This window comes from Amphiprion ocellaris, chromosome 8 (genome assembly GCF_022539595.1).
Source record: "Amphiprion ocellaris isolate individual 3 ecotype Okinawa chromosome 8, ASM2253959v1, whole genome shotgun sequence".
NCBI lineage: Eukaryota > Metazoa > Chordata > Actinopteri > Pomacentridae > Amphiprion > Amphiprion ocellaris.
This window is the reverse complement of record NC_072773.1, coordinates 24,207,670-24,220,078: the sequence shown is the minus strand read 5'-3', so window position 1 is coordinate 24,220,078 and position 12,409 is coordinate 24,207,670. Positions and strand designations below refer to the sequence as shown.

The 12,409-nt window shown below is 41.7% G+C and overlaps 1 protein-coding gene across 6 annotated transcripts in view; it reads right to left on the bottom strand.

Annotated features, from left to right (window-relative positions):
• Positions 1-12,409, bottom strand: part of tmcc1a (transmembrane and coiled-coil domain family 1a) — a 50,820-nt gene that overhangs the window by 32,875 nt on the left and 5,536 nt on the right. For 2 of the 6 annotated variants that reach the window (XM_023273135.3, XM_055012875.1), the window contains 2 exons: positions 7,760-7,805; positions 6,424-7,352 (listed from right to left, as the gene is read on the bottom strand). In XM_023273135.3, the coding sequence (XP_023128903.1) occupies positions 6,424-7,110 (687 nt within the window). In that variant the 5' untranslated portion in view covers positions 7,111-7,352; positions 7,760-7,805. Of the gene's footprint in view, positions 1-3,226; positions 3,476-6,423; positions 7,353-7,755; positions 7,806-12,409 lie in introns of those variants that run through there. The other 4 variants (XM_055012877.1, XM_055012878.1, XM_055012876.1 and 1 more) reach the window with 3 other exon arrangements.

Below are 12,409 nucleotides of genomic sequence, written 5' to 3'. Positions count from 1 at the left end.
TCCTTATGGGCAAACTTTTAGGACAAATTTCCATGTAAACCTGGAAATAATAACTAAGTTAGAGGAGTTAAAAACACAAATAAAGTAAAGCACCAATATTTAACTTAGGATGTTAACTTCTTTTTACTTTGGTCAGATTTCCTTAATTTGTGTCCTTCCACTAAAGCAGTGTTTAGATGATACTTTGGTAGATGTGATCCACTTATTAGGGGCTTGTTCAACTAAACCACCCTGCAATCATTTTTCACCTGTTATAAATAAATGTCTTAAGTTCCCAGCAGAGCAATGTTTACTAAGTACAGGACATTGTGGCAGTGAAAATCAAAGCCTCAAACCTACTATGTGAAAGTGTCAGCAGTGTAATTCTTACAGTAAGCTAAGAGGGGCTTTCTCAGCACCAAATCACTGACTGAAGGATTTTAAAGGGGCAGTGCATGGCATCCCATGTCTGGACTGTGAGTGAAAGCCTGCCCAATCAGATGCTTTTGCTCATATGTGACACTTTTTTTTCATAAGTGTAAAAAGCACAAATCACACACTAAATCTTATCTTTTCAATTTTGATTTTGGCCACTTCCAATTGTGGTTTTCAATCAGATGTCAGTTTTTTATTTCCTTTTTTTTGCAACACCAAACAAAATATTCTTATCTGAGCAATAAATCTCAATGAGCAAAAAGGCTTGCAGTTTAATGTGGCTCTAATGCTTTGCAGATAATTACTCAGTTGTGGCCAAAGAACGATCATCCCCATCAAACATGACCGCATCATCAGAAGATCAATACATCAAGCTTTGGTCAGAGATGGATAGAAAAGCTACTTCATCAGAGGAGCACAACTTGCTAAATAAAGAGCACAACGCTCCAATTAGCAAGAGTGCTGTCAAAAGAAGGTAGTGCAGAAGTGGTCTCAGAGGACAAGTAGCATAAATCACTGATTAGGAGAGGAAGCAAGGCCAAATGCTTTGGGTGGGAGAAGACATACAAGTATTTTACAGTTTCACATTTTTACTGATGGATTCAAGGAGAGATAGTGACACCATAAAATATCAGATCAAGCCGTGAAACACAGTGGTGGTAATATTCAAGTCTGGGGGTGTTATGCTTACTCTGGAGTTGGACACCTGCACTGAATGGACTCAAACATAAACAGGGAGACGCAGAACTCCATTCTTTACAGACATGCACCACACAATGGTTTGTAATTTTTAGGACAATAATTTATACTTCCACTGGATAATGAGCCCAAACACGGGCTCAAAACTTGAATGAACTACCTGAAGACCGAAGGAATGCTGACTGTCTTGGACATTCCTTTAACCTGACTGGACATTTAGGAGGGAACATGAAAACTAAAGGCAAGCACCTCTGACATTTCAAGAAGCACTTAAAATCACCGTCATATGCTGGAATAAGACAGGTTAGCAGATTTTGCACAAACTCGCTGATTCCATGCCAGCACAAGTGCAGCTGTCTTTAAAGCTAAAGGGAAAAAAATCCTAAGATATTCTGAAATTCATATACCTTTTGCATATTCAACTTTTCATTGAAATTGTTCAATTATGACCAATGAAATGATCAATTATGCATTAAAATAAAAACAAATGCAAAACAGAAGTATCTTTAAGAAAAGTCTCAGACTTTTGGTACCCACTGTATGTACAACATATCCTCTTCTAAGACTTCTTTTTTCCACTCAATGAAATTAACAATGTTTTAAAAGTTATCATACGACCATATAATGGCTACTGAAAACAAGCTAGGTATCTCTGACATGGAAACCAAAATACAGTAATAAACATTACAGAGACAAAGGATGAGCAGGAAGACAGGTGGGCATGTGGGGATGTGGCCTGAGGCAAAGAGAAGAGGTCATCTATCCAACCTCCTTCCTTTCCAATATTTCCTCTATATCCCATTTTTGCAGGGGACAATGCCAGTGAACATTTGCAGACAGGCCCTGAAGGAAGTTATGATCTCCAAAGACAAACACTGCTTCAGTGTCTCTCAGACAGACAAATCTTATGGTGTGAGAGGAGTTGCCTAAAGGCTTGGCTTGCATTTCATCTAAACTCAGCGGCTCATATCCCATCAGAGCCTAGTCTATTGTACCTCACCATCTCCTGTCCTAAACAAGTCATCTATTCTAACGCCATACATTTTGCACCTTGTAGCCCTTCATGTCCTCTACCTGTTCTTACTCTCACTTTATTGTTCTCTCATCCTGAGAAGAGAGAAAAGACCAGACTAGATCAGACTCAATCACCTTGGATCCTGGGCTTCCTGCCTGAAAAAGAGCTTGTGCATCTGTCTATCCAGCACATTTATGCATGTTGGTGCTTCCAGGCGTCTAGACGCCTCCCAGCACTATCACATGGAGTTAAAAATGAGCAGGAAGGGTGTAGTCAGTCAATCAATTACTCAGCAGCTAATTGTAATTAATCCCAATGGCTGAGTACCAGCTGCATAACAGCAGGCTCTTAACAGACCAAATGCTGTGTTTTAATACAACCCATCTACTCTCTTTAACAGCACTATCACCAGGGGATAGATACATCAAACCCAAGGACAGTTGTAGAGCATAGCTAAGTAGGATGTTTTTGCAATTGACTCATAAATACTCCCTAATCAGCAATAATCAAACTTAATGTTTATCAATAATTACATCCCTTGGTGACGGTTCCAATCGACATCATAGTCTGCCACTCTCACCGATGTAGCATGAGTTACTGTTTAACAAGAGTTAAGATAAAGTGCAAACACAGACCACTGAGCTACAGTATGGATTAAACTGCCTAAAAGTGAATGGAAACTTGGAAGAAAATTTCTGTTTACAAAAAAATGCTGCTATCAAAGAAGTGTGCAAACACTGCTTTTTCTTTAGTTGTGAACTGGCTTATGTGTACATTGTCTCTACATATGACAACCAAGTATTTTTTTTCCCATTTTTGACTGCTGCTTTGAACAAGCATATTCAAAGTTCTAGTTAAACAGCCAAAAACACCATCTCTTGACAAAATACAAAAGAACCGCAAAAAAAAGACAAAAAAAGAAAGAAATGTAAAAATCATATGCACGAACAATGTACCACAAGCATTATAAAGATAATAAAGTTTTTGCTGGCAGTAAAAATTTAACACAAGTCTGCCAGCAGCAGAGCATGCAGCATGGAGATGGGAAGAAAGAGATATGCTTTTAATGACTAAACATGCTGTGTGTTTAAAGCTTACCTTAGAGTACTGCCTACGAAGACTGAAGCGCTGCACCATCCTGATTGACTGACTGACGGACCCACATCTGGATCCCCTGTTCTACTCCTCTCTGCTGATATCTCTCCAAAGTACACACAGCCTCACATAGTACACTCCACCATTAACACATACACACACGCACACATGCACGCACACACACACACACACACTGAAGGCACACACGCTATCCTCCTCTCCAAACATTCACGAGCACACACATTTCTAGTCCACACCGCTTTCGTCTACTATGCAAACACAAGTGAGGAGAGAGAGAGGGAAAAAAGAGGGAGATGAAAAAGGGAGAGAGAGCAAGTAGAGATAAAGACAGCTCAGCTGTGTTGCCCTCTCCTCATATTCACAGTGTTCCCCCGAGCTGTCTCTTTCTCTCACAGATACACTCGCTCACACAAGATGCTAGTACCACATGGCTGTCAATGACCAAATGATTTTCAGGAAACACACACACATAGAGTATCTAGTACACGGCTAAAAATGAAGTCTACATTCACACATGTACACACCCCTCCACATCCTCCTCTGAACACAGAACTGAGAACACATTCACACAGCTCGTGTTCAGCTCTCACTCATCTAGGGCAAGGCAAGGTTGCCTCCTGCTTCCTGTCAGTGAGCCGAAGGGTGGACTGAGGAGGAGGTGGTGGGAGAGATCGAGTGGGAGGAGGGGGAGACGAGGGAGGAGGAGGAGGGACCAGCTGACTGTCTGTATCAACTCTCTCCAGGGAGAGAGGAGGGGGGCAGGAAGGGAAAAAAAGAGAGAGGAACAGAAAGGGGAAGGGAAGCGCAGGAGGGGAAAGAAAGAAAGAAAGAAAGAAAGAAAGAAAGAAAGAAAGAAAGAAAGAAAGAAAGAAAGAAAGAAAGAAAGAAAGAAAGAAAGAAAGAGGAGGAGGTAGAGTGACAATCAATGAAGGTAATTGGTCATTCACTGAACATTCCTCATTTCTGACACACAAATTCAAACAATCTATATAACCTTCAACCTCCACTAACAGTAGGATGTCACACACCTCCAAGGTCAACCATTATGTTTCTATGGCAACCCAAGCAGGGCGTAGTTCTAGGCAGCTTGTTGCAAGTTTCAGAGTAACCACGGCAACCACTTGGGTAACCTGAATGACATTGCTGTGTTGCTGTGTGGAGACAGGGCTGTGATGTTAGCTGGAGATGAGCAAGACAGGTTATAATCTCTGCCAAGGGCGAGTAACAGACCTCAGAAAGGTTGATGGTCATCTATCACAGCAGCGAAACTAATGGAGCACAGATGCCTGGCTCTCAGCCCTGCTCTGTCATCCCAGGTGAGGTCATTCACACAGGACTGAAGGATACTTGATTTTACAGATGAAGAAAGGAGGAAGGACTTTATTAAATTTAGCTGTCACACAATGTGGATATCAACACCCACCGGTCTGGACTTAATAACCACCACTGTATTGATAGCCAGACATCACTCTGTCTGTGACACACTAATACCTGGTCCTTTGCACAGCTTATTTCATTAACCCAAGAATCAGCTTAGTCTACAACAAACATGAGCTCATAACGCAAACACCACCTCCACATGAACTAAGCCTAGTGCTGCTCACAGCAGGATGGCTGATCTGACAGTGACCTCTGGTGGCAAAGAGAATCAACTGTAGTCTGGAATACCAAAAACCAGAACTTTAAGTTCAGTTATGGCTTGTATGACACTGCAGAAATGCAAGCCATACACGACACGAAATTAATAACCTTTGGATTAAACACACTGGTCTTCAAGAAACCAGTTTTACTACATATAAACTAACTGGTAAAATCTGTGGCTCTACTGAACTTCTCCCTCTTGGCCCTCCTTTCCTAGGGCAGTCCACATGGGAACCAGTTTCAATATAGCTTTAATGGTTTTTATGACTATGCTTGAAGAAACTTTCAAATTTCAGACCGAACTTCATGATTTAAGTTACAGTGGATTGTTGTTGTTTCTCTTTACTTAGGTAAATGATTCTTCGCTGTAGCAACGTTGGCCTCAAACCAGGTCTCAAATACATTAAGAAATTCCAGCAGTTCACTTTTGATGAGGCAGACCTATTAATCGAAAGCCTTTCCAGGCGATTATCTTATGAAGTTGGTTAAGATATTTAAAATAATGTGCAAAGCTGTTATCAAGCTCAACAATATTTAAGCTTAACAGTATTTTGGTTTATTTCATAGTTTTCATGCCTTAAGCATTGTTCCACAGAAACACACTTCAATCAACAGGTGTATCCAAACTTTTGACTTGCACTAGACTTGGCAACATTTACTGTAAGCCTAAAAAAAAACAAACCACTGGGAGTCATTTGCAAAATTTTATTTTTAGAGTTTATCAATTCGCTCTAAAACAATAATTAGGTACCTACATGTACTTTGAAATAGATCCCTGTGTTCATTCTGGCCATTAAAGATTCCTGTATTATGCACTGCCATGTAAGTAATGAGGGACAAAATCCATACCCATAAAAGTTTTAAAGTTCATGTGAAGTTATTATTAGGATTGGGCAGTCTGGTCTGACTGGACTGTAATTCTATGCTGAGTTGTACAGAAATGATGTTAAGAGGAAGCTGTTACCTAAAATTACAGTAATTAAGGATGATATTTGCTTATTTGCCTGAACTGAGGCTACCGAAGCCTCATATTAGTTTCAGATAGACAGTGAAATGTATCTCTGCACAGAACAAAGACTGTATTTTGCTCCACATAACTTTGACTGGTAGCATCTTAGAAAAAGTTCTTCTAAGGGCTGTATTATCAGAAGGAATGATTACAATGAGCAAAATCTTGCGTTATGTTCATATGGGCACCTCCTTATTTGGTTGAGTCAAACTTGAAAAACAACAAACCCATTGATTAACAAATTGAATATATGGCCTCAGCTTGGCTTGATGCTGTTTTGGCAATTGAAAAACATTTTTTCCTTGGAGAACAGTCAGCAATGGGAAAATTCTGACAGCAGTAATGGCAGCAGGCCCTCTCTTAGCAATCACAGCTAAAACCACAGGGAATTTTACATCAGCAGCAAGGTGAGTCTCAGCTTTTGATTGACAGTTCACTGACAAACAAGACCTGACCCCAGGTATAAGGGGAAGAGAGACACATTGATCAACCTGTGTCATGATAGTGATTAATGGCTGCTGTCACTTACCCTGTCGGTCTCCTCTGTAGACTGGTACCCTGATGACAGCACCACATCGCCCCCAGGGTATCCAGGGGCAGGGCTGCTGGGTGTGGTGTCGGTGGTGGAGGAGGAGCGCGGGCGGCTGGTATGCTGCTGCGGATCATGAGTATAGCGGCGGTGCGGGGCCTGGGGGCTACCTCTCAGGAGAGGATCGCGGTCTCCACTCCCAGACCCTGATCCAGAGCCCTTGCTGCGCCGGCTCTGCAGGCTGGTCCCCCGCCTCATCGTGCCCGTGGCGGCTGAGCCCTGGCCAGCTGCAGGAGGAACCACAGGAGCAGAGAGGTGGTCAGAGTCAGGACAGCAGGAGCCTGGGGTGTCCTCTGGGGCAGAGGTGGAGGTGCCACCTGCTGATACCACAGAGGAAGATGAGGAAGAAGATGAAGAGGTGATGGTGGAGCGAGTGAGGGATAGGCGTTTACGCTGCTGCTGGAACAGCTGTTTGAAGCCCTGGCCAAGAACCCCCATGCTCTCCCTGGCGTTTTGGCTCATCTTACTGAAGGAAGGGTGCTCTGTCTGGGACGAGGCCCTCTTCAACCCTGGGCCGTGTAACCCCCCTGTCACTCTTCTAGCTCCAGGACCTGAACCGGAGCCCACCCCCTCTGGCTCCTTTTGACTGCTGTCCCCCTGCTGCATATGGTCCCGCTGACACCTCATGAATAGCAGGGAGGAAGTATCCAATTAAAGAGTCTGCTAACGCTTCCCTCTCTATCTGTCAGGCATGCAGAGGGTCAGATTAGGTAAATGAGTGAGGAAGAGAAGACTACAAAACAGCAGAGTACAGCAGAAAACGGTGGAGACGGGACTGTGATGGAGGGATGGATTGGCACATTGGCAGTCAGATGGATGAATCCAAAGGAGCATGTATCTTTCATTCAGGAACAAGCAGCCATGCTGGTCTAACACAGAGAGAAATGAGATGGAATATGAGAGACTGGAATGCTACCTAGATCAAGTGACAATCACTAATTTTCACTTTCACTTGTGGCCATTTGCGTCTTAAAATATTCGTGAAAATGAAAAAAAAATCTACTATCTGATTCATACAGCATTCAAACATGACAATGATTCCTTATAAAATACAAGCAATAAAGGAAAACAAGCTGGATCCATGTAATCTAATATGAAACAAACATCACCAAAAAGCATACACTAATTTCAACTTAAGCGTGTGTGTGAAGGCTGAGAATATAAACTGCCTAGAGAGGGATGCAGTCAGAACGATAAACAAAAGGATGTGTAAAGGAATAGGAGTGAGAGAGGAAAGACATAATGACTCACATCAGAAGAAGAAAAACCCACCTACCATCAGCCCAACTGTCATCCTAGTATGACTCACTCCTCTGGATTACCTGAGAGGGAGGTGGATAGATGGAGGAAGAAAAAAATGAAAAACAGAGAATCATTTTTAAGGTTCTGAACTTCCCTCACAACTGCACTCATAGACCTCAACATACTCAAGAAATTAAGCATCTCTAATCAATGACCAACTATCAGCTCTAAACATGCAAGACATATTGAACAGGACATGTGTGATACTGAATAGTACAACTTTGTGTATGTTTGCATGTGTGTCTTCCTTCAGGAACTCATTTATTATTCCCACAGGCATCCCTTCCTTATTCTGCGGCAGTATCAAGAGACAAGGGTTTCCACCCTAGAAACAACCAACAGTGCAATCCCACTAACACCAAGTGCATGATTACCTCCTGCAGCCTTGCACACGGCCTGCCTTAATTTAACTCAGAGTTGACACCAACAGAGTAGACACCTGATAAAATAGAAGCTGTCCTCCTCACGAAGCAACCTTATTGGTGGAAAAGTGATCACCTCATAGATGGACCCACAGACAGGCATGCAGACAGCCTGGGCCTCCCAGCAGCATCAATAGCTGCTCTCATTGAGGGCAGCAAAACAACCAAGGCAGGAATATTCAGAACCCTGGGGAGGGACAGTCGCATACTCAAACTATATTCATTCAGCTGCACAGTCGGATCATAAAAAATAACACAAAGTTGGACAGACGGGCACGTCTCACAACAGACAGGAGGGGAATTAGCAGGTAGCATATCGCAGCCAAGGAAAGCACACAGATAAACACATTCACATAGCAGCATTTACTTTCTGCACAAAGTGGTCTTAAATCTGGTCTTATCTAATCTTTTCTGTTCAATCGACAAATTCAGGCCAGCAGGTACTGATAGTGCTTAATTCAGAGATGGGGTTATAGTTACATGGTGGTGCCAATCAGTTAAATGGTACTGTTGCCTGCCAGAGAGAGGGGGCAAGTGCTGAACATATTCAGTTCAGTCACTGGCTAGCTGGCTGTCTGGCTGCAGCTATAAAGATACTGTTCTGATAAATGTGACTTTGATGTTAATAACACAGCTTCAATTTGGCATTGACAGATTTGAACTGGGCAGTAGTTCTATATACTAAACACTAAATAAGTCTGCTTGTTTATGGAACATGAATATATATAAATGTATAAATAGGTGTGTAAATATTTAGATTGCTATTATATAAATTTGTTCGGTGTAGTGCAAAGATCATTTTGAATATTTAACATGACTGTGTATTTCTTTCTTCAGTGACTGACTTTATGTTTTGTTGTCACAGTTTATTTTCTTTTTTGCGACATGCCTTCATGAGCACAAATCGGTAGTAAAATGTGACCTTTACTTGACTTTTGTTTGCCATCGAAAAAATAAATAGAGTCATGCTGGCAGATATCTGCAGTTTATGATGAGAAGTGACAAAGCTATTCAATTAAGGAGCCTCTCATAAAGGGCAACTTGTCATGCATAAACCTGTAACACAATCACGTAAGCACTTGATTGTGGATGGACGCATGCACAGTCCACTAACATGATAAGTAACAGGGAAATGTGACTCATTATGATGAAGCACCATGCTGTTGTTTCAGAGCTGGTGAGTGTAGGGGTAAACCTAAGTTAATCCTGTCCCGAAGCTGAAGCTGAACCTGAAGACCTGTCCCGACCCCAGTGCCCATCCCTTCCTGTGTGTCACTAAATCCCCTCCTTCATCCCCTGGCTGATCCCAACACTGGATTGGATGTTTTCTTGATTGCCTGCGGTTTAATATTCAAACTAAATCCTCTTTCAGAAGCCTTTAGAGCACAATAATGTATTGTCAAACTTGGTGTGTATGCCTGTATCTCTGCTCAGTTTAAGCAAGTCATGGTTATCCACCTTGATAAACCGATGATGCAACAAGAACAAACACCAGATGGATATGCAATGGCAACTGTCCTGTTCTGACTACAACTTCTTTATTTCACAGCATTATGCTATCCAGACAGTATAGCAATAACCGATTACTACAAAAGACTGCACAGCTGGCAATGTCCCATCTAGTATTTTTCTGTGTGCACTAGGATCTAGTTTTATTGTCTTATCTGAGAAAATATTGTACATAGCTAATAACTACAACAAAAATATATGCTTTTTGAAAGCAACTGAAAACATTGTGATGAACTGATTTTTAAATAATATGAAAAGCAAGAAATCTGTCACCTTTTTTCCATTTCACATGGTAGTGCATCTTAATGCCAATGAAAGGATGTATGTTGGTCTGTTTAAGTTCTGCCCACCACAGAAGTAGATCAATGATCATCAGTGATTAACAGCGTCAGTGACAGCCAGGGTCGGCAGCCTCTGTGAGTCAGCATGTTTCTCAGAAATTTCTCAGTGCTGTCAAAGGTAAATGACAAACGACCACATGGACAATGGCCTCTAGAACTGTCATCCTCAGTCAATTCCTCATATAAATACACACACAAACACTCTTGTCATAACACTGTGTCTCATTCCATTCAGCTGTTATCCCACTGTTATTGTCTTTGGCCGGCTACATTAGAAACATGGAGACGAAGCTCAGCAGAGCAAACAGTCAACAACTGACTGATGGATATACATCCAATATTTAAAAAAAGATATCATGATGAATACTTAAAAACAGTCAGTTTGTTTCTATTAAGCAGTGTTTGTCAGATGACATTATTGTGTATTGTAGTAAATCCTTGTAAAAATCAATTTAAGCTCTCAGGAAAGAAAACAGGTGCAGCTTAATTAGGCCACAAAGGTTATATTGACAAAGATGTGGGACAAAAGTGTTATAAAATTAAAATCAATATTATTAAGCAAAGGAGACAATCAAAGGTGATTATTTAAAAAGGGATTAAGCCTCAGACAATAGTGAGGGCTACAGCTCAATCATTTTGCAACTAAGCACAACGTGAGAAAACAGGTGTATCAGCACTACACTATATGTGCATTTTCCTACAGAGGGATGTCTACACAATAATGAAATCACTCTTTCTTCATGTTTGTTCTATTTAATTCTACAGTCGATGTAAAAAAATAAAGCTAACTGGGCATGACCAACCCAAAGCAGGGGTCAATCTGGCCTGTGTTCTCTGACACTGAAGCAGCCATGTTGTTGTTCAATGTTGAACATACAGTTGGTTAAATCAAAATATGGCTATAGCTTAAACAAGCCAACGCAGTGTTTCCAGAAGAGTCTGGGAGCTGGCGTGGAATAGACCACTCTTTGTTCCCTCTGAGCCTCACACAGGCCCATCGCTGCTCTTTGTGCTGTGCCTCTTTCACTGACAGACACACATCAATAAGAGGGGAATTAGGCCAGAGAGTTCTGTCAGTGACATTTGTGTTTGAGTGCATGCACAAATATGTGTGCGTTTATATCAGACAGACAGGAAAGGAAAGGAAAATGACCAGAAATTATATCTTGTGGAAATGTGCATTTGCGTACATATGTATGTGTGTGTTTGTGTGCGTTGTCGTGCATGAATGGAAACTGGACCGTATCTCATTCAGCAGCTGCATAATGACAGCATGGCCAGGAAACAGGAACAATCGTTATTGTATTTATGTGTGTATGTGTGTGTATGTGTGACTGGGAGGCAGAGAACAGCACAGTCGTGTCAGCTGTGACAGTGAAGGAGATGACTTCAGCATACTGCGCCAAGTGTGATAAGAGACACAACTCTTTGTATCAGATGGGAGAGTGACTAAGGGAGACACAGGGTCACACAGAGAGTGAAAGAGGACCAGACTGGATCAAAGGCCTCCAACGGTCCACGGCGTGGTTCGCCTGGCCGTGTCAGGTTCAACCATGGCGCTCAGCACACTGAGTTTGAATGGGAAGGTGTACAGCAGGTAGTTCCCTGAAAGAGGGAGGCACAACGCCCTATTGTGCAAGATGAAACCCACAGGGAGGCCCTGATGCCAAAGTTGCGCTCAACTTTCCAAGAACAGGACAAACCAGAAGATACACAATCATTCACTTCTACACATACAGGCATCGAAAACAATTACTGGAGTCTGATTTATACTTTGTGCCTGTATATAACTGGTATATATTTCCTTAAAAATGTTTAACCTTAAAAGTTAAATAAGGCAAACTAGTTAAATGTGGATGTAAAAGCCTGCCTTCATAAGTGTAATATTTCAGATTTTATGTCTGAGACAACAAGAGACCAGTCTGTTTGCAAGGTCAGTATTTTTAAAATGAAAAAAAAATAAACATGTTAAATAAAAACACACACAAACAGTCACACAGTCTCAAAGGGAACAAGATACACAACAGGTGGCATATTGGGTGTGAAGCAAGTCTGAGTCATCCAAGAGTACCTAAGACATTTAGTGAGGTGGGAAGCTACAACTACAAAGTAACAAAGAATAACTGTTATGTTGATCGTTTGTGGTTGTACATGGCTGTAAATATATCACATACATCTGAAGTATAGGTTGTACAGAGGTGTAAGCCAGTGAATAAATCTAGGCAGCAAAGCAGTGGTGTGACACATGACTGACAACTGGCTGTGACCCATCATCAGGTTGCATGTTAAACATTAGGGTGGACAAGACTGTACGTTAACTAGGGAAGCTTTGTTTAAAGGAAATCTCCGCAT